The sequence below is a fragment of the Coregonus clupeaformis genome, chromosome 35 (genome assembly GCF_020615455.1).
Source record: "Coregonus clupeaformis isolate EN_2021a chromosome 35, ASM2061545v1, whole genome shotgun sequence".
NCBI classification, from domain to species: Eukaryota; Metazoa; Chordata; class Actinopteri; order Salmoniformes; family Salmonidae; genus Coregonus; species Coregonus clupeaformis.
The window spans coordinates 19,624,126-19,651,738 of record NC_059226.1 but is presented as its reverse complement, the minus strand read 5'-3'; the positions used below and the strand labels follow the sequence as shown (position 1 = coordinate 19,651,738).

The 27,613-nt window shown below is 47.6% G+C and overlaps 1 protein-coding gene across 3 annotated transcripts in view; it reads right to left on the bottom strand.

Annotated features, from left to right (window-relative positions):
• The window catches only part of LOC121550575 (unconventional myosin-X-like), a 44,549-nt gene that overhangs the window by 6,491 nt on the left and 10,445 nt on the right, over positions 1 to 27,613 (bottom strand). The window contains exons 3-11 of one of the 3 annotated variants that reach the window (XM_045210906.1): positions 14,404 to 14,498; positions 10,152 to 10,334; positions 8,383 to 8,540; positions 5,866 to 5,989; positions 5,118 to 5,415; positions 3,103 to 3,310; positions 2,263 to 2,399; positions 1,118 to 1,238; positions 50 to 541 (exon numbers count right to left, since the gene is read on the bottom strand). In XM_045210906.1, coding sequence (XP_045066841.1) covers positions 50 to 541; positions 1,118 to 1,238; positions 2,263 to 2,399; positions 3,103 to 3,310; positions 5,118 to 5,415; positions 5,866 to 5,989; positions 8,383 to 8,540; positions 10,152 to 10,334; positions 14,404 to 14,498 — 1,816 coding nt within the window. The remainder of the gene's footprint in view (positions 1 to 49; positions 542 to 1,117; positions 1,239 to 2,262; positions 2,400 to 3,102; positions 3,311 to 5,117; positions 5,416 to 5,865; positions 5,990 to 8,382; positions 8,541 to 10,151; positions 10,335 to 14,403; positions 14,499 to 27,613) is intronic. The other 2 variants (XM_045210907.1, XM_045210908.1) reach the window with 2 other exon arrangements.

The window sequence follows — 27,613 nt, the reverse complement described above, 5'->3', positions numbered from 1 at the left end:
TACATTAAACTCACTTATCTGTGCAGACAGAGAATGGAGATGTACTCACAATATAGAAGTCCACCTCATAGAGGGTGCAGCCAAAGCCAGACCACTGGCGTGCGATGGTGAGGTAGGCAGCCATACTGTCCCTCCTGCTGTACCCAGCCAGGCCCTTCCAGCACTCCACAATGGTGCTCATGATGGCTGCAGCCTCCTCCTTCAGACGGCTGCGTAGCCGCAAGTCCTGCTCCACCTTCTGCTTGTGGGCTGCAGTGGCCGTATGGTTCCACAACGCCCCTCCCAGGAGACCCCCGGGGAAGCGCTGGGGCGGGGGGCAGCCCTGGGCCGGGGGCTGGGTGGCGGGGAGGAGGGCAGGGGGGGCACAGGGGGGCACGAGGAGCCGGGCCTCCACCATGTGGCTGGGGAAGAGCTCGTCCAGAGGGGGGCAGGGGGAGTGGGTGCTGAAGTCCCCAATCACAGACTGAAGCCGCAGGGCAGCCAGGGTCTGGAGGTCCTCCTCACAGGCTGGGAGCTGACCTCGCACCACCATCTCATGGCACTGCAGGGAGAGAGAGAGGGGGAGAGAAGAAGAGAGACATAGAGGAGGATAGAGAAAGAGAGCATGAGTGAGATTGAGGAAAATGAAGATGGAACGAAAGAGGGGAGGGGATTTTGTTTTAAAGAGAGAGAAAAAGAAAGGGGTAAAGAGATGGGGACAATGTGTCAGTAACGCTCTCCCTCCATCCATCATAGTTGTACCCCACCCTGTTTTACTCAGGCCCATAACTCTTTTATAACTCTCCTCAGGAAGAATGTACTAATAGACTCAGCCCTGCCTGGTTGGGCCCGGCCTGGGCTCTCAGCATTGCAGCCAATTGCCTTACTCATGTTTTTCAAGCTTTGTGTTTAATTACTATTGTGGATTGCAAGACTTTAACGGCTGTTAAGAAAAACCTAATAATGCAGTGAAATACTAGGAATGAGTCACTGGTCAAAGCTATTAAAATGTCTCCTTATCATTATTGGAACAGCCACTAATGTCTAATTTAACATTGACAATAACATTGGAAATAGAGGCGCCCAACTCTCCCTCACCCCCCTCTCTTTCGCTCTCTCTCTCTGTGAGGTTTGTTACCTGTTCAAAGAGGAAGAGGTACTCGATGCTGTCGACAGATATGGCGTCAGCATCCAGAAGGCAGTAGAGTTTGAAGCAGAGCCTCCACTGGGAGTCTGAGTCTGGCTCTTTGGCAGACAGGCTGGGGGGAGGAGAGAGAGAGAGAGAGAGAGAGAGAGAGAGAGAGAGAGAGAGAGAGAGAGAGAGAGAGAGAGAGAGAGAGAGAGAGAGAGAGAGAGAGGAGGAGCACATGGGGTTAGCAGGGGGTCACGGGTGGGAAATAACACATGTGAGAAATGATACACACGTACACACAGACGAGCATGTACACACAGACGAGCATGCACGCACACACATGCATGCACACATGCATGCATGAGAACTCCCCAACTGAATGTCCCACCACCCCATCCCTTCCTGTCTGTGACATCACCCACCATGTGCTCCAGCGAATGATGACTAACAGCGACTAGCTGCATTGGGTATGTTTACCCTGTCACTCTAGCTCTGTAGACTGTAGACACACACCTCTTAGAACAACACAGACCTTTTATTCCTGCTGAATTCACTCCTTATCTGCAACACTGAGACTTTGCCTTACACAAGCAAATGACATCGGTGTCCCATTGAGTGTACAGTGGCTGCCCTGACTGCAGATAGACAGACATGGTGACACAAGCCCACTACTTTCCCAGCCTGGTTTCTGTGTGTGTTTGACAAATGAGACAGCAAGGTCAGCAGTTATCAGGGACTTGGTTAACCTACAGCATGAGAGCTGGACCACAGGAGAATAAAAACACAAACTACACTATCTATCTGTAGAAACTATGAGAATAAAAAGGTTCAGAACTTTTGTGGTAGGGTTAGGGGAAAGTAATAAAGTAAAACATATTGTAAAAAATATATATGGGGGATTGGAAATTATTTAGACAATTACATTGATAGAACCCACAATCTATCTGCAATATTAAAGCTGATCTACCCCCTAGAAAAAAGAAGATTCAGATTCCTGTCTGTTGTTCTACAGAACATAGCTTGGATTCTTGGCACATACAATATATGGGTTCTCATTAAATTCCTGAGTAGGTGAACTTTTCTAACCTCGTAATGATGTTTGTCTGTGTTATGTCTGTCTGTGTCTATGTTTATGTCTGCGCAATATTTACTTTTCAAACCTGGTGAGGATGTCAGCGATGATGGTGTTGCCCCCTACAGGTCTCTCCCAGTGGGCGTTCTGCTCAAACAGGGAAAACGTGTTTCTGCTCTCCTTCAGACCCAGCTTCTCCAACATCCTCCTCACCACCTAGCAGAGGAGAGAGAGAGAGAGAGAGAGAGTGGTTATTTTTACCTTTGGTTATTGTTGTTACTGTTGTCCTGTTGACAATATTGATTATTATTATTTAAATTATGTTAATATTGTAAATATCCAAAGTAAGCTTTGGAAATATGTACATTGTTACGTCATGCCAATAAAGCAAATTGAATTGAGAGAGTCTTGAGGGGTACACTGACAGGCAGTTCCCAACATGCTGGGTCTGGTAGGTAGTAGGGACCACACTTTACAGTGCAAGTCTCCACAAAGGTCAACTAGAGAGGAGATGATTGGAGAGAGTGTTCATAGATCTTGGTAGAGACAGAGACAGAGACAGAGACAGAGACAGAGACAGAGAGAGAGAGAGAGAGAGAGAGAGAGAGAGAGAGAGAGAGAGAGAGAGAGAGAGAGAGAGAGAGAGAGAGAGAGAGAGAGAGAGAGAGAGAGAGAGAGAGAGAGAGAGAGAGAGAGAGAGAGAGAGAGAGAGAGAGAGAGAGAGAGAGAGAGAGAGAGAGAGATCATAGAGTCCCGTGTAGCTCAGTTGGTAGAGCATGGCGTTTGCAATGCCAGGGTTGTGGGTTCGATTCCCACGGGGGGCCAGTATGAAAATGTATGCACTCACTCACTGTAAGTCGCTCTGGATAAGAGCGTCTGCTAAATGACTAAAATGTAAAATAGAGAGGTCCCCCCTCACCTCGTTGGCGGTGGTGTGTGAGCTGATGTGGAGCTGACAGGAGCCTGGTCCTGGGTAGTGAACTGAACACAGCATCTCATGTCTCCCCATCAGCACCTGGATCTCCTCCCAGGAGGGAACACACTCCCGACACCGCGTCTTCTCCAGAGCCTCCCCGATGAAAGACGCATAGTTATCCATCTCCGAGTCCGGACACTGGCTCTGGATCCTGGACCACAGGAGGGGAGAGAGGAGACACGGGAGTGAGCAGGGTGAGTGTGCGTATGACTAAATGAAGCTACACTACATTTAAAAGGGCAAACTGAAGTATGTCAGTGATTCTAATATTGATCATGCGAGGCCTGTAAACCGTTATGTTATTATAACTGGATTTGCGTCATCCTTTTGGTTCAACACAAGCCTTCTTTATTTTCTTTCAAGTTGGCAATACTGAGAAGTCAATGAGGCGAGGAATGACAAATGTTCTCACTTTAGCTCTCAGAGACTTAAAAGGCTCTCCTTCCCTCCATCCTTCAAAGAGAATGTAAAAAGGGAAAGAAAACATGTTTGACTTTCAGCAGCGCTCTTTACAGGAAAAGGTGTTTCCGCTCATGTGAACCAGAGTGACCTGCCGCTTCCTCCAGGGAAGGTGAGGGGAGGGGATCCACCCTCAATGGGCCCAAAAGCTCCAACACGTGCAAGAATGTCAGAGGTGCGAAAGGTGACCTGACAGAGCCATGAGCTCACCCCAGCACAAACAAGGAACGGTAGAAGTTGGGGAAGGAAGCAATTATACTACAGTGTCCATCCCAAAATAAACAGCACTGAGAACAGAGGAGAGCTGGAGAGAGAAACGGGGCGAATGAGAGGAGACTCAGACACTCCAGACAGCTAGATGGAGAGAGAGAGAGAGAGAGAGAGAGAGAGAGAGAGAGAGAGAGAGAGAGAGAGAGAGAGAGAGAGAGAGAGAGAGAGAGAGAGAGAGAGAGAGAGAGAGAGAGAGAGAGGCCTCTCACTCCCCTCTCTGTTCCTCTGTCTCATTACGGGGCACAGGGTGGGTTTTGTCCTGCTGCTCAAACATAATTAGGAATGTTCCACTGAGGGAGACTGTGCTGTGTGATCCCTTTCCGTCTGGCCCAACCTCCTCTCCTCCACCCACACAGGACTCATGCCGACCCTTCTCCGACTGGGGACATTCCCTGGGGGTTTCTCAGGGCACCATGGGGGTAGAGGGGGTGGAGGGGAGGGGGGGGGCTCAGTCTCTGGGCCCTCTGCCCAGTGTGCAGCTCCAGTTCTGTCCAGCTGTGGGGTCAGCCTCAACACTCTCTCACAGAGGCCTCAGGAAAACACAGAGCCTATCTCTTTATAGCACCGCTGCTGCATAACCCGCCACCTTGTTTTTAGGCTGACCCTGGAGGCTAGCCAGCTAGCTATACTGTGAAAAGTATAACCGCCATACTCACCCATGCCATGCCAAACATACATACAACCCCTACTGTGAGACACAGTGTGTCCTAGCTCTGAGTGGTGGATGCCTCAGTGTGCTATATATTGCAACTGTTCCATTAGCTTTGGCCTGATACTGAGTAGCAATGTAAACATGGGCATCATATATAATGCTTTATGACTTGCTGTCCAACAGAGGTTTTCAGCCAAAGATTAGCACTGTTAATATAGCTTAGCATGTGGCTAATTCAGAGCTGCAAATCCACTCCTAAAACACTGGATCTGTCTGGGGTAATGCAGTAACAATGTGAGGGCATATCACACTACTATATCTAACTGGTGGTTAGCAGGCTTGGCGCCTGTCTCCTGTCTGCTCCCACGGTTGGTTCCCCTGCTACTGGCACCCTTCTGGCCCAAAGCCTGACCCCCATTTTCACCCCTCACCTCTCAAATCATTTCTTTGACAGGGTACAAACGCACCTGTCAACACCAACGTTTTCTATTGATGACTTAAAGTTTTCCGGATGAGTAGGTAGAGGAAGAATGACATGTCCTGTTGAGAGTGTAGTGTTATATGTTGTGTGTGTCACCTCTTGAGGTGGAAGCGCAGGTATTTGAGCACGGCGGGGCCGGGCAGGAAGGTGCAACTCATGCAGGTGAGGAGCTGCCAGTAGCGGAGGTGTGCGGCGGTGTGGGGCTGCGGCGTGCAGCTGGTCTGCTTCACTAGTTGGCAGTAGACCTCATCCCGGAGCGGCCGCAGGTCCAGACAGGTCTGGAGCACGCCTTGGATCAGAGCCACCGGGTCCCGCGCAGACTCCAGCTGCTGCAAACAGTTGAAGAGCTTCACCGCTTCCTCCCGCACAGTGGCGTAGCCCTTACCACTGTGGTCTGGGGGGGGAAGAGGGGAGACGTAGAGAGAGAGTCAGTACCAGTCTCCTAGTATTAGGAATTAGACCAGACTAGACCAGTCAGCATGGTTGAGAATAGATGATACTCTCTTTGTGATGTCTCGTGGTGGAACAACTAAGCTTTAGTGGCCGTCTCTCATCATTCCTCACTGGCCTTGACTTGGCACGCAGGCAGGTAGGTATTACAGTTGACTAACTCAATGCTAAGTCTATATGTGAGTCTATTACAGTGTATGATTACTGGGCATGTCAATGAGCATGTGACAGCATTACTTATATGTGAGTGGGTGTGTGTCACTACTAATGTTTTATTGTAGAGTTTACAGGCATAGAACTGAATGCAGGTACTGGTAGTAGTATGGTAGTAGTATGGTAGTAGTATGGTAGTAGTATGGTAGTAGTATGGTAGTAGTATGGTAGTAGTACTTACAGGTGTGTTCCAGGCTGCCGTAAGGGAAGGGCAGCAGGGGGGCATACAGGGGGCTCTGGGTGTACTTCAGGATGGGGTTGTGCTGGTAGATATTATCCACCACCTCAGGGTTAAACTTGTTCTCCTGGAGAAGAAAGACAGAGAGACAAACAGACAGAGTTAGAGAGAGACAGAGTGACAGATGAGCTGCCTTGACCTTCCAGCTGACCGTGAGCTATGAGAGAGGGTGTGTTGGGTAACAGGGGTGACTGGGGTCAGTCGGAGTCAGGCCATGGAGCAGGAGAACAGCAATGACCGCTTTTAAACACCTGGTGACCCAACAAACCACACCGCCATAACTGTCACTTTTTCTGTTGTTTCACTACATTGCCTATGTGGTATCTCGCTACAGATGCTACTCTCATTGGCAGAAACACATTTTATATTACATTTTAGTCATTTAGCAGACGCTCTTATCCAGAGCGACTTACAGGAGCAATTAGGGTTAAGTGCCTTGCTCAAGGGCACAGACAGATTTTTCACCTAGTCAGCTCGAGGATTCGAACCAGCGACCTTTCGGTTACTGGCCCAACCTCTTAACCAATAGGTTACTTGCCGCCCTACACAGACGGCATCCACTACCGCAATCCCTGCCTGCACCTGTTGACCATTAGTAACGTTGCCACTGCTCTCCCTCTCTCCCTCCCCCAATTCACCCTCCTTTGTGGGGCAAAGTTGACACATTCCTCTGAAATGTTTTTGTCTATCTGAACTGGGACGATGTGGAACACTGGACAGACACATACAGCCTACATACACAACACATTACCATAGGTTTACATACAGTGCCTGTACAGTGCTCCACACTGGGACACACATTGCAGTCTATGTAGAGGACGTAAGAAGACACAACGGGATTCATTTATAATCTACAGGATTCAGACAGAACATCCATCCTCATTATCTCCTAAAAATGGACATGTTCCCTTGTCCTTCTCACTCTCCCCCCCCTCCCTCCCTCCCTCTGTCCCTCTTTCACACGCGACACAGACTGGAGGTCCAAGGCTGAAACGGTCATCTCTCTTCACCTCCATGTCTGGTGGGACACACATCTACACTCAGAGAAGCACTTCTCTCACACAAAGAGCTCCTCTGTTTTTTCTCTCTCTCTCTCTCTCTCTCTCTCTCTCTCTCTCTCTCTCTCTCTCTCTCTCTCTCTCTCTCTCTCTCTCTCTCTCTCTCTCTCTCTCTCTCTCTCTCTCTCTCTCTCTCTCTCTCTCTCTCTCTCTCTCTCTCTCTGTCTGTCTGTCTGTCTGTCTGTCTGTCTGTCTGTCTGTTCAGCCTTCAGTGGGACTGGCTAGGCTTAGTGTTAAGTGTGAGAAAGAGTGTTAGAAGGAGTGGAGGAGGATTGGAAAGGGGGAGGAGGAGAGGACAGGGGCAACTCTTTAAAAAGCAGGCCCCTCTCTACCTCCTCCCATGACCCCGGCCTCCCGTTGGCTGAGCAGTGCAGATGGAGGGAGACAGATTAAACTCTCTAGACCAGATTACAGACTCTTGCTGTGAGATTAGGGACCCTCACTTCTCTACAAATATGGGTGTCCCTCTCATATGCACGCACAACACTCTCTACAACCCAGCAGGAGGGTGCTGGGAATAGGTGAGGGGAAACACACACATGCATGCATTCACATGCACACACACACACACACAATGGGCTACTTTAAACACCTTCTCACGTGATAAGAATAGTATAAAGTAATCCTTCTACTCCCCCACCCGCCCATAAAAAAAAGAAAAAAAAGTGGTTGTCCCACTGGCTATCATAAGTTGAATGCACCAATTTGTAAGTCGCTCTGGATAAGAGCGTCTGCTATGTAAATGTAAATAAGAGGCCAGACTGAAGTCAAGTGGTCGAAGGGTACATTTACAAGAATACACACACTGGGTACAAAACACAAACACAACAACACACAAACTCAGAATAGCAAACAAGCATAGACTTAACACGACTTGGTGAATTCCAAAGTGATGGCAGAGCGTGGTCTGGATTTTTCTCTTAGACTTTGTCTTAGTGTTGAATGCAATCATACTTTAAAAATAGAAGAACTTGCTGTGTCTCATTCAACTGTTAAGTAAGGCATGTTTCTGTGGACACGTACACTCCCCTGGACCAGGTCCAAATATGACGCTTTGCCTTGCACAACCTCGTCTTCCACCCTTTTACCTCTAAAAATGACACGTTCCTTAAAATAGGGCAGAACAAGTCTTCCAGTGGAACTTTTATGGGGTGCCTCCTCTCCCCTAACAGCTTGGTGGAATAAGGTAATTCCCTGGAGGCAGCAGCAACAACAATTGGAGGACACTTTGGACTCGCGGCCCAGTGTGGTCGCGCGGTTGCCGTGGTGACAGAGCGGAGGTATATTGTCCGTTGTGTCGCTGCTGTCTGTGTATGGTGACCCTTGTCATCGGCAGTTTGGCAGTGGTCTGGTCTGGGGCAGGCAGCGAGATGGCGTGAAGCAGTGTGTGTGTGTTTCTCACCTCGATGTCTCGGATCAGGAGCTGAGTGGGCGTCTCCACGGGGGCTTTGGTGTCGATGACCTTCTGGACAGCGCAGGCCCAGTGCACAGCCTCGTTGAAGTGCTTGGTGTACAACCTGTAGCAGTGCTTACGCCCATACACTGTGATGCTCCAGTAGCCTGAACACACACAGGCACAGGGAAGTCAGTCATCAGTGTATCGTGCAATGAAAGCATGAGTAAACATGAAAAAACTGAAACTGAACTTTCAAAGAACAATATAGCTATAGAGAGCAGAATCCAAGGCCTATACTTATGTAATAAATGTGGTTTCAGAAAATAAGGAAGCCTGCTCCACTCTCTCTCTCATGTGGTCTGGACATGGGACACTCCACATATCCTGCTCACTCACTTCTTCTCTGGGTTTTACTGAGGTCAGCGGTCATCCCGAGAGGGGCTCCCAACTTTATTAGCCACTAAGCCCAACCAAAACACAGTGACTACAACCAAGTCAGGACAGAAGGGAAGTGCTAAGGCTTCGGTGTGTGTGTCCTCTCCTGGCACAACAACCTGGCCTCCTGTAAGAACAGAGAAAGCCCTCTCTCTAACTGTACTAGACATGCTATAGGCAGTGTGGACCCCCAGGCCAATCATACCCTGAGTTTGTTACCATGTGATCTCCTGCTAGCTACGTGACTTGGCATACTGATTTGCTTTTGTTTAGCCAAGTGAGGCTAAAGTGTGTGTGTTTGTGTGTGTTTGACCCCATTCACTGCTATTTCACAAGTGAACATATGACAGATAGAGAGGTGGAAGGAGATATTGGGTCTAAAAGGGAAACTAGTATTGTATGGTAAGGAGACAAGGTGGAAGCCGTTAGGTCCATACCACTCTGCTGGGACAGATTTACTCAGCAAAACAGTACACACTTCTCTGCAGGAAAGTCCCATAGCAGATTTAGGGGAATGTTTGGGTTAGGTATTTTTTCTCCTGGATGTTTTAAGTGGTTGACTAAAGTCAGCAGGCGAAGGTACAATCCCCTCCATACAGACACAGAGGGCCCTGTGTGTCCGCGCGTATATCGTGGGTGATTAACAGAAAAACTCCTAGTCCGAGTCATCCCCCCCTCTCTCTCTCTTCACACAACAATAGCCTTTCACCTGTATTTCCTCTCCGATTCCTGTCATTCAGGGTGTTACATGGTAAAGGCCCATTCTGGTGCTTATGACTCAAAGCAGAGGGTTCCAGACAAACCCAAGTTGTGGAGAGAAAAGTGGACTGGGATTTCCAGACTTCCTCTGGGTGTACTGGGCTCACAGGAACTGAGAGGAGACCGTAAATCCTCACATTACGACCGCTTTGAGATCTTTACCAATATTTGATAATTGAACCGCATAAGGATAGGGGACCAATATGGGAGTCATTATGTGGGGCTTAGTTATCCAAACAGGGAATTTGGGATGGCATGGAGTTGGTGTGTATGAATCAGAGAGAGAGAGAGAGAGAGAGAGAGAGAGAGAGAGAGAGAGAGAGAGAGAGAGAGAGAGAGAGAGAGAGAGAGAGAGAGAGAGAGAGAGAGAGAGAGAGAGAGAGAGAGAGAGAGAGAGAGAGAGAGAGAGAGAGAGAGAGAGAGAGAGAGAGAGAGAGAGAGAGAGAGAGAGAGAGAGAGAGAGAGAGAGAGAGAGAGAGAGAGAGAGAGAGAGAGAGAGAGAGAGAGCATGCATGTGTCTGTCTGTGTGTATGTGTGTTCATGCTCATGTGTCAGTGTGTGCGTGTGTGAGTGGCACTCACCCGTCTCCTTGAAGGTCTGTTTGTCTGGCCAGATGACAGAGCAGAGGTTGGTGAGTACCAGTGTTCCCAGTCTGCGGGCTCCTCTCTCTGAGCTGCTGTAGTAGTCTAAGGAGTCCTGGCTCAGTACAAACCAGTAGCACCGCTGCTTGATCCAGCTTCCACGCACCTCCCGGAACAGCCAGCCTACACACACACAAAGAAAGGGGACATTTCTTGGATATTACATGACTAGGTTCCCACACAGTTGACATCAGAACATGATTATTTCAATGTGTGAACGTGTGTGAGAAAGAAAGATGTTATCAAAAAGGTAGCCGAATAATAAAAAAAGATCTGCAAACGATAGAGAGAGAGAGAGTGTGTGTGTATGTGTGTGTGTGTCTTATTGGGTTGAATTTAAGGGTTAATTAGGCTGGGCTGAAAATAATCACTAAGAGGTTGAACCCATCTGACATCAAATATGTCTATAACATGCAGAACAGGTTAAAAATAACGGCAGCTAATGGTATAGTCAGACATTAAGGCCTGTGTGCCTGCCACCAGGATAATTACAGCTGTAGGAAAGACTGAAGGAAGAAAGCCGGGAGGTTAGAGAACAGTCGCTGGTGGTGGAGTAGCAGGAAGAGATCTTACATTAACGCCCAGAGAAGGAGGGAGGGAGGGAGAGAGAGAGAGAAAGAGAGGCTGATACATTCTCCTGGCTCCCTTCACCTCCATTCCACCCCTATCACATAAACATCGCCCTCAGAACTGGGTGGTGTTCAGTAGGCACAGAACGAGACAAAACGGTTTGAAACTGACCAGAATTTTTCAAATAAGAATGGTCATTTTCCATTTCGTAACTGTTTGTGTTTGGTCACTACTGAACAGGACCCTGGTCTGCAGTGTCCAGCTTTACATGAAGGGGATGTACACTACATGGCTCGTTGAACATCTCATTCCAAAATAATGGGTATTAATATGGAGTTGGTCCCCCCTTTGCTGCTTCTGGGAAGGCTTTCCACTAGATGTTGGAACATTGCTACGGGGACTTGCTTCCATTCAGCCACAAGAGCATTAGTGAGGTCAGGCACGGATGTTGTGCAATTAGGCCTGGCTCACAGTCAGCGTTCCAATTCATCCCAAAGGTGTTCGATGGGATTGAGGTCAGGGCTCTGTACCACTTCGCGGCTGGGCCGTTGTTGCTCCTAGACATTTCCACTTCACAATAACAGCACTTACATTTGACCGGGGCAGCTCTAGCATGACAGAAATTTGATGAACTGACTTGTTGGAAAGGTGGCATCCTATGACGGTGCCACGTTGAAAGTCACTGAGCTCTTCAGTAAGGCCATTCTACTGCCAATGTTTGTCTATGGAGATTGCTTGGCTGTGTGCTCGATTTTATAAACCTGTCAGCAACGGGTGTGGCTTAAGTAGCTGAATCCACTCATTTGAAGGGGTGTCCACATACTTTTGTATATATAGTGTACTACCCGTGTCCAGAAGGGAAAGCAGCTGTAGTGTTACCAAACACCAGGCATGCAGCACCACACTGATTGTGTCCCAAATGTCACACTATTCCCTATGTAGTACACTACTTTTGACCAGGGACCACAGGGCTCCGGTCAAAAGTAGTGCAATATATAGAGAATAGTGTGACATTTGGGACGCGGCCTATGTGTACAAATTGTTCCCTCTAAATATTTAATCTCACAGAGCTGAGGGTAAATAAACCGGTTTGGCCAAGCTCCAGCTAGGGGCTGCCCAAAGAGAGAGAGGGAGAGGGACAGAGAGCGAGCGGGGAAGAGAGAGAGAGGGATGGAGAGAGAGGTGGCGGTGAGAGGGAGGGGTAAAATGAGAGAGAGCAGTCTTGGTCAGAGGTCAGAGTTCACAGTGAGGGCTGATGGATAGGCTGGCAGAGGGCCCTGGCTGGTCACCTGGCCCAAAGCTGGAGCAGGGAGCTATGGTGAGGGCGGGGGCAGGGTTATGTGGCTGTGCCATCCGTTGAATGTGTGTGTGTGTGCATGTGTGTGTGTGTTCATGGGTACAGCAGTGCCATGTTCATTGGGCTAACTTCTTAGATCAGCTCTGACGCTGAGCCAGCGTCACAGCTTCCTCTGTGGTTAGCAAGCTGCATGCCACCTGTCAGATCTCCCTCGCTTTCCCTACAGCTCTTTTCTTTCCGCTCAGCCTCTCCCTCTTTCATCTCTCCCCGCCCCAACTCCCCTTTTTCTTTCTCTTCTCTCTGCTCCCTTTCTTCCTGCCTTAAAGTGGTTTTCCCTACATGCAGAGCCCCCATTGCTACCATCCCCCATGTTACAACCCATAGACCTGGAGGGGGCCAGTCAGAGTGGGAGTCTACACACGTCTCATTCTGTTTCCCCTTTCAGAGAGGCTCAATATGATCTTAGTGGCAGCCTGGAACACACTATAAACACACCCAATATAGTCCTGAGCGCAGGACTCTGAGGTAACTAACACCACATCAACAGGAGCATAAAAACCAACATGAAATGGATAAATAAAAACTATGAGGTAAGACAGGACGGGATTGGGTGGGGATGATGACGGATTGGGTAGGGGGTTGGAGGGGTTTGGGTGGACTGGTTAGCGGAGAGCGGGGAGGCATGTGCGCCCGACTCCTTTGTCAGTCACACAGGATGTCCTGCAGCTGCTCTTTTTGAGACAGTGAGAGAGAGGAAGAGGGACAGAGGGAGTGAGAAAAGTAGAGAAAGAGAAGGAAAGGCAGTGAGGAGGAGAGAGAGAAAGACATCGCAAGAGAGAGAGAGAGAAAGGGTGAAAGAAGAGTCCCGGTCAGGACCCTCTACCTTCCCCTCCCCCCCACGGTCCTCCATCTGGATCCCATCTCTCTGGCCTGCTAATGTGTCCCATGGAGGTCACGGCTCGCCCTTAATTTGTTTCATTTGTGACCCCAGACCCCTAACACTGGCCCTGCCCCCTTAAACACAGACTGAGCAAACACTGGAGTCTGTCTCTCTCTGGTTGTGTTCTGTCCTTCTATCTCTGTGTGTGCTTTCTGTTTGTTTTGGAGATTTGGGGGAGATTAAAAAGTATCTGATAACAAACAGTCATCCATAAGGGCACAGAGCTTTAATGAGCTTCAACACTAGGATTATGGGCTGAACAGAATTAGACAGAGATCCAAACAGAAAAGGAAACGATTCCAATGGAGTAGACTGAATCACTTTCCAAATTACTGGAGTACTGGCCACTCTAAGTCATATGTAGCTAAACTTGTTCAGTTTTACTGTGCATTAAAAAAACAGGGGAATGTAATTAATGCTCATTACTGCATTCTGTCTAGGAGTTTCTCGCTCCCTCGCTCCATCAATCTCTCTCTCTATATCCTTCCCTCTCTGCCTCTCTCTCTCCGTCTCTGCACGGTTGGTGGCCTATTTTAGACAGCGAGGCGACACTTGGCCCCAGTTGCCTGAGGATGTCCCATTGAAAACCACACCAAACAGCCAGATACACCCTTAATGGAGGGAGCATTTGAAAATGTATCCCTGCACACAACAAGGGCACGGGGAAAGAGAACAGAACAAGGCCTTCACATGTCCTGGAGCGTCTACACTCTACACAGTGGTGGTGGAGATGGCGGGGGTTGGTGAGAAGAAATGCCAAGGCACATAGCCACCCCAGGGGCCCAGGGGAAGTATCCGTCCTCCGATTGGGAAGGAATGCACCCCCCGGTCTCAGACATCGGAATAGAGGGAGGAGGGGTGCAGCCAGCCAGCCAGCCAGCCAGCCAGGGGTGCTGCATGGTAACTGCTGTCAGAATTAGCCGATCAGGCTGACGCCATCCCAAAGAGGACGAAACTTATCCAAGCGCTGGCATTTTACTGCAACCGTTTCGGTAGCAGGAAAAGCACACATGAATAGCCTGTGAGATCACTCCTTGAAAAGCGTCAGGCACGCAAGGCTCTTAATGCTGCTGATGGTCATCATTACATGATTACTGGGGGCAGAGTGTTGTGTGTGTGCGTGTGAGGGCTCAGCTGTGGACCGTGAAGTGTACAGTACAGTAGTACAGTATGGTCTACTTATTCAGCGATAACACCTCAAACATGCACTGAGCTAAAGCTTGGCTAATGCTCTTGGATGAGTGAACGTTATCATCACACACACACAACTGTTATTACTGTACATGCAAATCACTAGAACTGGAACACGACAGCTACACAAAGAGAAAAGAGAGAGAGAATAGAGGGATGGTGTAGAAGTGTGTCAGGCAGGCAGGCAGGCTCACCTTTGACCAGCAGCTCAGGGTCTTCCTCCAGGCCCATCTTGCTCTTCTCTATGATCAGACTCTTCATCTCATCAGGAACCTCTGACAGACTGTGTCTGTGTGAGACAGACAGAGGTGGTAAATAACTGCATCGTACACCCCACAGTCAAGGCACCCCCCCCCCCATACCCTATTGGCTCTGAGTCGAGGGGAGGAGGGTAACCACACACACCTAACCCCAAAATGACTCTCTGCCAATCCTAAGCCTCTCTGACACCCTACGTGAGAGAGGAGAGGGGGACAAGTTGAAGTGCTGTGAATATCTCTCCCTCCTTCTCCGTGTTCCCTCCTTCCTTCCCCCCCTCCCCAGCTGCATGCATACCACGCCACTGTGGACAGCTTGTCTCTTTTTTATTGGTTGGGCTGGCGGGCACAGTGGAGTGGAAAGAAGCGGAGGACTGAAAATAAACGTGACAGAGCGACGCCGGACTGACTCAAAGCCAGCCAGCCAGGCAGTCCCAGGCCAGAGAGAGAGAGAGAGAGTTCAAAAGTTCACACTGTTGTCAGCTATTCAGCTAATCAAACCCATAGCGAACATCAAAAACATCTGGGAATTATGGGAAACTGTTGTGAAATGCTCTCTCTCCTCTCTCTCTTTCTCAAGGGCCACTGTCGAAGAAGCATCGTAAAAAGAAAAGCCACCACATGCAGTCATGGTGGTGGCGAGGACTTTGGACTGTAAAGTGACATTCGTTTCAGACATCTGGCCAGGCAGGCAATGTTTTGGACGACTGAGAGCTCAGCTTGTAATCGCTGGCCAAGGCCCATTTCCAGCCCATTAAATTGTTTATAAGGTTTATCTATGCTCATTTATTTATCTAATTACTAGTTTATTTTCTCTATTTCCTGCGTCAAACTAGCGTGTGAGGTATGAAGGGACAAACCCGCCTTCCTTCCTCTGAAAACACCAGGCAGGAAATTAGTTCTAGCAGGCGGCCCTCCATCCCTCCATTCCTTCATCCCTCCATCCCTCCAACCCTCCATCCCTCCAACCCTCCATCCCTCCATCCCTCCATCCCTTTATCCCTCCATCCCTCCATCCCTCCAACCCTCCATCCCTCCATCCCTTCATCCCTCCAACCCTCCAACCCTTCATCCCTCCATCCCTCCATCCCTTCATCCCTCCATCCCTCCATCCTGTACCGTCTTAGATAGCGTTTCTCTGGGCTGTGATTATTGATCAGATGATTGTGGAAGGTTATTCCTTATGGAAGGCAGACCTAATCAATGAGTCTTAATATATCCTATCCTGCTCAACTCAGCTTACAGGACTGTGCTGACTGTTCATCTAGAATACATGACACCTGCTCAAAGTATCTCACTTTCCCACTATCCACTAGTTGACCCTTGAGTCAATACATTTGCCTGTTTCAGACTGTACAGTAGTTGGAAAATGTGTGTATATATCAGTCTCTAATTTAGTCTGATGCTCAGACACACAGGGAAACACTATACCACACTGGCCCTGACAGTGTGTGACTGATTCAGCAGGGGAAATATCAGAGAGACATCAGAGGGTCAGAGCCCTGTCATACTACACCCAGTCTACCTCTGCAGCTAAGCCCAAGAGCGACTGCAGCATTCAAACAGTAACGCCACCCGGGACCAGTCCCATGTATCGGAGCATATCCCTCTTCTCTTAAATACATAAAAATACATCCAGAAATCTGAGGACGGCTCTTTTTGAGTCCACGAATAATCCTTGCTGCAGAAACAGATGCAGACAGACCTATATACAGTCATTTAAATGGAGAACTTAATGCACTGATTTGGATCTATAGAAAACGCCAACACAGCCAGCTAGGGGATAGCGTGTTGGTATTTGGAGGACTTGATATCAAAGCCTAGGATCATTTTGTGCTATTGTCTGCATGGGGGCACACGTACAAACTCTGGAAAGCACCGGTACAAACCAGCCCTGGATTATAATATAATATGCCATTTAGCAGACACTTTTATCCAAAGCGACTTACAGTCATGTGTGCATACATTTTTACGTATGGGTGGTCCCGGGGATCGAACTCACTACCCTGGCGTTACAAGCGCCATGCTCTACCAATTGAGCTACAGAGGACGTGTTGTCGATTAGTACCTCTATAGTTTGGGCCTTGTTCAAGGGTACAAAAGCAATATGTTAGCTATGTTCCTCCCAAAACTTAAACCAGCAATCTTCTAGCCGTGAAATGGGTCAATTTCCTACCTAAAGCTATAGGCTACTGTATGTATGCACCAGGGTTTCCGTTAGGAAATTGTGGCGCCGGACAACGTGACTGGGAAGATTTTTTACCGGCCACTTGAGAAATGTAATGGACACATATGCATTGGGTGTGTAACCCATTAGGGCATCTACCCACATGCTCAGAATGACAGAAATCATATTTAGATTATGGTAATTAATCTTAACAAAACATGCAACTCCTGTAATGAAGCAGCCAATAAAACGTCATTTTCAAACATTCGCCAAAATGCAATTTGTGGGAAAAAGGGAAAACACCATTCTAAACAGTGCACCTGATGCAAGCGGTATATGACAGAGATGAAAATCTCAGTTAGAAACTTAGAAAGAGTGTGAATATAAAGATGCAACAACTAGGATGGGTTGCTAATATGACTAGGACTGTGCATTTTACTTTTGGACAACGAAAGAAAACCAATAGAACAGGTGAGAAATGGCATATGAGGAAGTCTTTCATGGGCAGCGTGCGTGGAAAAAGGCCTAGCTTATTATTGAGTTGCGTCTGTCAGTGAAAAGCATCTAAAATATGTGTGAAGATAATGTGTCTTGTGTATAATTTAAAATGTTGAGACATGAAGAAGGGGAGGGGTGTGTGGCGAAAGTAACCTATAGGCCGTCTCTCTCCAAAATGCATGCTCTCAGCTCTACAGAATCCACTCAGCTGTCTCCCAACAATTCTTGCGCATTCATTGTTTCATGTGAATTGTTTGCCCTATGGTTGTTTATTTTGATCAATTGATCAATTTCACCAATAGTAAATGTACCGTTAATCCCCGTCATTTGGTTACATTAATTTATGTTAATGCATTGTATTACTAATTAGGCCTACAGTCATTTACTGTTCTCATTCTCGGAGTGGAAACGTTGTTTCACAACCTGCTACACTTGTGAGAAACAAGTTTAGGTTTATTTCACATCCATCATTTACGAGTTGTCCCTTTTTTCATTGTCTTTTGTTTGGAGTGATCCATGTGAGCAATGAGCATGGGTCTGTTTTTTTGGTTTTGTTAATGTTGAGGGAGCTTGCATGCCTGAGCACGCATTGAATTAGCCTACTGTCAAGTTCGTTGTGTAAAGGATCGGACCAAGGTGCAACGTGGTATGCGTACATAGTCGTTTATTTTAATAAACACCAACAAAATCCAACCAAACGTGAAGTTCAAGAGGCTAAACATCAAACAAGCCAAACAGAAACAAGTTCCCACAACTAAGGTAGGCAACATGGTTATTATTACCTTAGGGCGTGACAGTACCCCCCCCAAAGGTGCGGACTCCGGCCGCAAAAACCTGACTCATTAGGGGAGGGGGAGGGTGGGCATCTAGCCTCGGTGGCGGCTCCGGCTCCGGCTTCGGACGTGACGTAGGCAGTAAACTCTTCTCCCATCCTGCCTCCCCTTTGCAAGCCCGGTCTGGTCTGGAGCCCGGCGCGATGCTCCCCCTCTCAGTCCTCCCACAATGCACCAAGCCCTGTCTGGACCCTGGTGTGGGAGCCCTCGACCCTGGAGAGGGGTTGACGTCTGGCTCGGACCCCGGTGGAGCGGATGGCTCCGGCATGGGGGAAGAGTAGACGACCGGACCCGGACAGGGCACCGGTGAAGCGGACTGCCCCGGCTCTGGTAGGGAGCAGATAACCGGAGCTGGACTAGGCACCGGTGGAGCGGTCTGCTCTGGCACTGGAGTGAAGCAGCTGACCGGAGCTGGACTAGGCACCGGTGGAGCGGACTGCTCCACTGACTCCTTCTCCCTGTGGGCCTCCTGCAGCGCCTCCTTCTGAAGGGAGAGCTCCTGCTCCCTCTTAACTAACAGCTCCTGTAAGGTGGTGGCCTCCTCTCTCAGAGTGCTGAGCTGCAGGTCTTTATAATAATAATAATAATATGCCATTTTGCAGACGCTTTTATCCAAAGCGACTTACAGTCATGCGTGCATACATTTTTTTGTGTATGGGTGGTCCCGGGGATCGAACCCACTACCTTGGCGTTACAAGCGCCGTGCTCTACCAGCTGAGCTACAGAGGACCTACATCTTCAGAGTGGCCTCCTCTATAGCTCTCTCCTCCTTCACAGTCAGCCCTTTCAGGGCCTCCTGCTGCGTCGCCAACCAAAATGTTCTTGGGGCTGCCTCTCGGGCTTCCTTCGTGATCAGGACCTTTTGAGTCGCCGTTTTTTCTCCCTCGCTGCCTCCGTCTGCTCCCAAGGAAGGCGATCCATACCTGCCTGGATCTCCTCCCACGACCATGATCCTTTTCCGTCTAATATCTCCTCCCATGTCCATGATGTCTGCTCCTCCTGTTCACGCTGCTTGGTCCGTTGGTGGTGGGATCTTCTGTCACGTTCGTTGTGTAAAGGATCGGACCAAGGTGCAGCGTGGTATGCGTACATAGTCGTTTATTTTAATAAACACCGACAAAATAACCAAATCCAACAGAACGTGAAGTTCAAGAGGCTAAACATCAAACAAGCCAAACAGAAACAAGATCGCACAACTAAGGTAGGCAACATGGCTGCCTAAGTATGATCCCCAATCAGAGACAACGACCGACAGCTGCCTCTGATTGGGAACCACACCCGGCCAACATAGAAATATATAAACTAGATTTCACACCCTGACCAACCCAACTAGAGATCTCAATGTCAGGGCGTGACACCTACCTGGCCTGCTGCGCGAAAGTGCCCATTTGGGGATGTATGATTTCTGATTGTCTCAGTCATCACGTCCACCACTAATAAGCTCAGCTTCTCAGTCATTTTTTCTTCACCTCACACAGTAAGTCAACTGTCTGTTGTTTTAACATCCATTGTGAAAGACAGCCTAATAGTTCCCAACAGTAGGCTTATTAAAACAATCTTTCCAAAAATCTCCCCCTAGATAATCACCAAACCTCGTGTGAAAGAGCAAAATATAATAATCTGATGATCCCATATATCCAGTGGAAAGTCATAAAATACCTTTCCTTTCCCTTGCACAAAAACAGTTGTCTGTCCTGAGCTCACTGGTGCCTAAACTCTGAGAACCCGGAATAGGCTAGTTGATACAATGTTGCAAGTTCGGGCCGGATCCAGTTGATTGATTTGATACAATGTTGCACTTCACAAGCGATAGCTCAAGTGAAGACATAAAGAAAGGAAGGCAGACAGGCTGAGTAGAGAGATTCATGTTATTGAAAGAACCAGAATTTTCATCATGATATTTTCTACAGTTTTTAATGTATTTTTACATTGTTGACAATGGAAGTTATAGGCCAACGGCTGCATTGGCCATCTCTGAGTTCCATGCGCTCATTTAGGCTATTTAGCCACCAATGATCACGGTGTATCAATGTGTCATATGGCAGAAGCAGGTCCTCTCGCATTAGTTGAATTTACATTTGTATATTTTTTATATTTTAATTAATATTTTAATGATTGTCCACGTGACAATGATTTTGAGAACCGAAAACATTATTATTGAAATGAAACTGAAAATCATAACTGACCCACAGATTGGTATAAATGGTAGGATAAATTGTAGGCCTATGCTTCCCCAAACTTCAAACTCACGCACTGCCTAAGTCTTTATCAAATAAATGCCTCCACCTTTCTATGGTCGGATTTTCAAGCAAGGTAAGACATGCCTCATAATATGAAGTAAAACATTCAGGTTTCAAACAATGAAGTATGTTTTCAAAATGCATACTGCCTCCAGCTCACATTGTCAAGTGGTGGGTGACGCGCTGATAGCCTTCCTACCGTTGTTTTTTCTCCCGGTCAATTTGGCCAGCAACAATTTTATTTATCGGCTTTTTAAAATGTATTACATAACAACCCTGAGGAACAATACTGTGTGGGAAGATAACCCTAACCACTAACCAGATATGGAAAATTACTCATTTCAAAACTAGCACGAGGCAGGATTCAAGAGAGATCATTTGAAAGTTGAGGGAAACGAGGGAAAAGTGGAGGGAAATGGGAGAAAGAAAGGAGAGGCAGGGGCGGGCTCAAACCCTCCAGTTGACCTTTTACTCTGTCTCTGTCCAAACAAGCCTGACCTTCAGCTTCAATCTGGGTACCCAGGCCTTCAGCTAACGTCTAACACACAATCTGTCTTTGTGACTTACTGTAGACACAGGCATCGCCACATCAAAGTCATGTCAAAGACAAAACCATACGTGAAGACACAGGGGCTTGTTATAACTTTGAAGCCCATATGCTATAGGTTTGGGAGGTAGGCTACTTTGTGTTGAGGAAAATAAGTTGGGTGGGTGGGTGTGAGTCTATGACATTTTGGTAAGCTGATCCAGAGGGGGCTATCCAACACATTTCTGTTAGAAGTTCAAACATGGGCCTCCCGAGTGGCGCAGCGGTCTAAGGCATTGTTGAGGCGTCACTACAGTCTGGGGTTCGATCCCAGGCTTTGTCACAGCCGGCCGCGACCGGGAGTCCCATAGGGCGGCGCATAATTGGCCCATTGTCGTCCGGGTTAGGGGAGGGTTTGGCTGGGGGGCTTTCTTTGGCTCATCGCGCTCTAGCGACTCCTTGTGGCGGGCCGGGTGCCTGCAAGCTGACGTCAGTTGAACAGTGTTTCCTCTGACACATTGGTGTGGCTGGCTTCCGGGTTAAGCGAGCGGGTGTTAAGAAGCAGTGCGGTTTGGCGGGTCATGTTTCGGAGGACGCATGACTCGACCTTCGCCTCTCCTGAGCCCGTTGGGGAGTTGCAGCGATGAGACAAGATTGGATCGCAATTGGGGAGAAAAAGGGTGTAGACAACAGAAAGACAATAGAACTAGGGTTTGCATCATGCTACCTTTAATAATGATTCCTGAAGAGTCTATTGACACATTCTAACATAATACATCTGTCAATTTAAGCTAGAGATATCTTTTTTTGCATGGGCTGCGTCTCAATCCACCACATTCGCCTATGTCGCCCTTCTGCATCTGCGGTGAAAAGTAGCAGAGCTACAGCGCTATTTGTCAGAACCAGGAGACATCCCGAAAAATCAGTCTTCTCACGAAAACGTCTGTAGCATCCAACTAACTAATATGACCACTCTATAGAAAGATGAGACTCTCACGAACACAATGGTTTTGCTCTACGACCCCCACAAGTTTCACAGGACTCGTCTGAATATAAACTGTTACCGGTTTAAAAAATGAATGGAAGTATGAAGGTAGTTTTGTGCCTCCCCAAAAAAGAGGTTAAATGTATGTCCAAAAAACAAAAATATTTCCTGAGCTTTCTTATATCTCCTGGATATAGGACAGACTTCAATTACTCATTTACCTTATTCCTTATGATTAGTTTTTTGTCTGTTTTGCCATTTATTAATGCGTTATTCAATGCGTTTCTATGGGCTATAGTAGTAAAGGCCAAATTCTATATTATATGTTTTATACAGTATCTACAGGGGTCCTAAAATTCTTTTAAAAAATAGCTAAATGATCCATGGTATCACCATCTTAAAACAATTCCATATGTTAGCTCAGTAGAACCCCCCCTCCACAAATGCTTAGACATTTAGAGGTTTTAACAGGCAGATCTGCGCCCAGTTGCCCACACTGTCCCAAAGTAGTGCTTAAACTCTACTAATTGAGTAAAGAGGGGCTTGTGAATGAGTGGTGTGAACCAACTATCCAAAACAAGCTTCCATGGCCGGATGGAGGGGGGAGTCGGGGCTCTGGGGTGGGGGGTTAGTGGCCCAGGCTGGTTTCATTTCATGGGAGAGAGCCCTGGTGGTGGGTGGGTGGAGGGTAGAGGGGGTTGGGGGTGTAGCTGTAGTGCAGCTGGGGAAACATGTTGGCACTCTGACAGATGAGGCTCTGGGGTTTCCACAGCTGTCCAGTAGCCCCCCTCCTCCTTCTCCCCCCACCCCTGCGTTCCCAGAAGCCCCGGCTGAGGCCGTGACGGAGGGGCCTTGAGTGCTGACTTCCTGTGGAGGCCAGGAAACAATTTGACACAGGGATTAGACGGCATGGAGGGAGAGCAGACCAACAGAACCCCCCCATCACTATAATACACCCCCGTGGAGAGACCAAGACACAGTCAGGGAGGGCTGAAGGTGGGAGAAGAGACTAGGAGACAAGACACTCCCATATTAACCTGCTCATGTTTCAGGTTTTTGTTGAATATTCAAACATTTCAATTGATTTGTTGTTGTGAGTAAGCAATCTATGGTCTGACGTGTAAGGCACAAATCCAACATTGTCCTGAGGAGGTTTCTGTGTTTGAGATGTCAGGAATTTGGTGAGAGAAGGAAAAATACCCTTGTGGTGCTTTGTTTACAGAAGTGTAAGGGAACACACGGAAAAGTCCTGCAGCTCAGATGGCATATCTCTCTCTCTTCCTCTAAATCTCTCTCTCTCTCTTTCTTTTTCTCCCCCTCTCCCCTCCGGTCTCTCCACTGTAGGCCTAACACCAGCACGCTAAGCAAAACCATCTGTTTGCCCCACATAAACGGGAAGCTAACTAACAAAGAAAGAGAGAGAGGGAAGAGAGAGGCGGAAGTAGAAAGAGTAGGAGAGAGGGAGTGCCAGAGGGAGAGAGAGAGGGGGACTGAGGGAAATTAATAATTATCTTTTGGGTGAATGCAAATATGCACATTCCCCCATACACTGTACTTCTGATACACAATTTAACAGCACACATTTCTTATCTCTGTGTATTTGTGTGCCTGTGTGTCAATACTTCATGTGTGTGTGTGTGTGTGTGTGTGTGTGTGTGTGTGTGTGTGTGTGTGTGTGTGTGTTGTCTCATGTGGCTGAGTAAGAGTGGGCGAACAAATATAAGTCTGATTGACTGCTCAATATTCTATTTGATCAGTGATTATCACCACCACTGGGCTCTCTCTCGCTCTCTCTCTCTGTGTGGCCTAGTTTCAATCTCACGCTGCCGCTCTCTTTCACAATCACTCAACAGGAAGGAAATAAAGCAACTGATCAGATCCAGCTAACAAGGCATCCTCATTTCTGATCTGAGTGGACAATATACATCTCTGATATGCTTCATATTGATGGAAGACACACTAATATATACGGAAGTCCAGAGAGGCCATATGAATAATAAAAAAAAGATCTCGTTACGTTGAGATTACAATTTATTTATCTCATGATTACAACATAACAAAAGTTATTTTGCCGAGATCACGAGATAAACTCTATAAATAGGAGGGGACATATTGATGATAGAGTAAGAGTATGGATCAGCGCATACGTTTTTATTGATTGCTACACTAAGGTATGGTACATTTCATGCTATTGTGCTTTGATTTGTGTTTGGAGCATGTTAACGAGCTAAAATGTCCCTTACCTTGAGCTAAGAGCTAACTAGCTAGCTCACAAGACAAGCCAAATTAGCTGTGTTGTTCCTTGCATGTGATTGGCTGTGGTCTTGGGGGCGGCACGCAGCCTGGGAGACAGTGCTGTCTGTCAGGCATCGTTCAGGGCTTAAATGCCCCACAAGCGCATTGCGATCAACGCAGTCACAGGGCTCCTATTTGTAAGTCGCTCTGGATAAGAGCGTCTGCTAAATGACTTAAATGTAAATGAGGTGGTTATCGTGCATCTGAACAAATTAATGGATGATGCTTGGTACTTTTGATTATCTCGTGATCTCGACAAAACAACTTTTGTTATGTCGTGATCATGAGATAAATAAGATGTGATCTCGACATAACAAGGGGATCTTATTTTTTTCAGATGTCCTCTCTGGACTAAATATATGAGCAGAGGGTTGGGCGTTCTGAGTCTGTTGAGTCTACCATTCAGTCAGACTCGTGGAGGCCTGAGTAGCCGAGCTGATGAGTAATTGATTTTGGTCCAGATCAAATTAAAGCAACGGGATGTTAATTAAAGTTGTAAAAACCCAGTGTCCTTGCTCTGGGGTAAGACTAACTGGGGGTGTAAAACAGCCGCATCGCACAACACACATGGCTATGATGAGCTCAACCAGGAGGTCAATGTCCAGCTTTAAACCATGGCTCATGTACAGTAGTGAAAGCGATGCAAGTTACCCAGACTTTTTTAGACATCTGAACAAACACATGAGCAACTGTCAAATAACAGAGGCTTTTTAGACAAACACTGGTCTCTGGGGAAACCTTCAAATACAACACATACTGTAAGTAGGTAATGAGCAATCACAGATAGTCTCTTTGTGGTATCTGTGGAGGGAGGGAAGAGGCCCATCTTTCTCTCAAGTCCCCATCCTATCCTCCTCCCCTCTCCGTCTCCAGTGTGCCTGGCTGGGCCTCTGTCTGAGCTGAGACGGAGGGGGCTGGTGGGAAAATGGGAATGTGGTGATTAAGAGTGGGCCTATATGACCTCCCAGCTCTAAAAATACACTGTTTACTCAAGACCACTGCCAAGGAATTCTGGACTAGGCAGAGGGGAGAGAAAATCAGGGGGAAAACCGGAGGGAGAGGACAGGAAGTGTGTGTGTGTGTGTGTTGTGTGTGTGTGTGTGTGTGTGTGTGTGTGCGTGTGAGGGCATGCATGCTTGTATGTGACATTGACAATGTGCATGTGAAGGGAGAAAAACAATGCATTTCAGGAGCATGAATAGAGTGTAAGCTGCATTAACAAAGCCTTGATATCTTGGCACTTGAAGCTGCGCTGCCGGTCAACTTAATAAACCTGTCATGGTTAGATTAGTATGGAGAGCTGACATAAGAGCTCCTAGTTCTGTCTGAGTACTGACACACACAGGCAATTACCACACAGACCACATCCAAGGACTTCTTGGAACACACAGATACACACACACACACACACACACACACCACTTCCAAAGACAGTCGTAAACACTGTCTCTTTCAGTCTCTTCCAGCCATCATTGTCTGGCATCCCACAGCAAGTCATGGTCTTGACAGAGAGAGTGTGTTTCATAGAAGGGACAGAGAGAAAGAAACCGAGAGAGAGAGAGAGAGAGAGAGAGAGAGAGAGAGAGAGAGAGAGAGAGAGAGAGAGAGAGAGAGAGAGAGAGAGAGAGAGAGGGGTAAAAAAGCTAGCGAGAGCTGCCCTCAGTGGTGCCACTGTGTTCTGCCTCCTGTGTGTCTCCTAGCATCCCACTCCTCTGTCTCTGGGCTGCCAACGAGGGGCTCAGTTGAGGCGGGAGAGGGAAGTAGTGGGGAGAGATGATGTGAGACAGATATGGATACATGTGAGCGAGAGGCTCCTGTCCTGTTTGAGGGGCAGGCAGTAGGCTGATGGGCACATTTAGGCCATGGAGGCATTTCATAAAGGCACCAGACAGACTGTATGGGTTAGGGTTGTATGACAGGCCTCTGTTAGACATCATGGGCCTGACTGCTGCTGATTACTTTGTTGGTTACTACATGATTCCATATGTGTTATTTCATAGTTTTGATGTCTTCACTATTATTCTACAATGTAGAAAATAGTAAAAATAAAGAAAAACCCTTGAATGAGTAGGTGTGTCCAAACTTTTGACTGGTAGTCTAGACCTATGTTGCCCATATGGGCACATGCCAGCCTTCCCATCTGATCCCACACCTGTCTCCTCTCTCTCTGCGGTATCACAACAATCAACCTAGCGAACCACAGGCTTTGTTCACTTCACACTAGACACTGTGGACGTGAATACACATGTAACTACGCCCACTGAGCTGCTCTGGAGAAGCTTTCTAACCGCAGAACAGAACATGCTCACAGTGAAGCCTGCAGGGCTCGTAATGAGTAATAACGACTACATGACATGACTAATGTTCAAATTGAGGTGCTATAAAGGTTACTGCACACAGACGGAGGTGTGGGATGTCCTGTTGGAGCCTATACTTTTCATATTCCGGACGACCATAAATCTATGACGCTCACTTGCAGAATAGTACAAACCCTCCACATCCCTTCAATATTACAGCGCTTTTCAATACAGATCTATTCTGCTTAGCCTACATTCACTTGTGACTGAATTTCATGCCTTGAATTTTCTAAATTCACTCTCAATGGGCCCCTAAAAAAACAAATTAAACTGGTCTAATCTGTGCGAATAAATCTCCTCCCTGCTTTGAAATGGGCCATTAGATAGGTGTGGCCAGGTAATGGTTGTGTACCCCAGCACATAATTCTTAGTGTGATGATTATAGTCAGTCAGTTATTTAACACACTCCCTACAGAGCCAAAAGTAAATCACCTGTGTGACAGCTCTGAGGCCTCCCGCTCTTCTCTGCTCTGCGGAGGTGGCAACACACACACACACACACACACACACGCTTGCGCCAGCCTCGCCCCTCCAGGGTGTGTTCCTGAAGTGAGATTGAGTAACCTCGCTCACCCTGTCTTCCCTCCCTCCCTCGGGAGGTTGCATGTCCCGTCTGACTCGAGGCTCACCGCTCCCTCAGCCCTCCTCCCTCTCCCTTTCCTGTTTGAGTTGTCCTCTTGTAGCGAGTTGTGACATTATCCGGCATGTATACCGTTCATTAGCTACGTTATATAATTCTAGGGCTTTTCACTCACTCCAAACTGTCTGTGCTCTGAGAGGCCTGAGATTGAGATTGTCTGGGAGTGAGGGAGGGGGTAGATATGGATGTGATGCCTGACTGATAGTGTGGTGCAAGCCTGAGGACTGACATCCCTCATCTCCCCTCCACCACCACCATCCCACACTGACATCACGTCTTTAGACCGCCACGACCTCTGCTGCTGGTGGAGGTCAAGTGGTCCGTGTGTGTGTGTGTTTGTCTTATCTTGCTCCCGGGTGTGAGAGTCACCCTGTCTCTTGCTGACACATGGCCTGCGAATCTGGTAGCGGCGTGTACTACAGATATATCATCTTAATTTGATCACCCTGTTGCAGGAGAACTTGTAGTGTATTTGAGGTTTTCCCTTACTAAAAATGTATCAACCCCTACAAAAATAACCATTCATTATAATCCACATTATAATTCACATGTCTTGTTGCTGCAGGATCATTTTTCTGCTGTAGCAAATTGGCTCAAATTAAGATC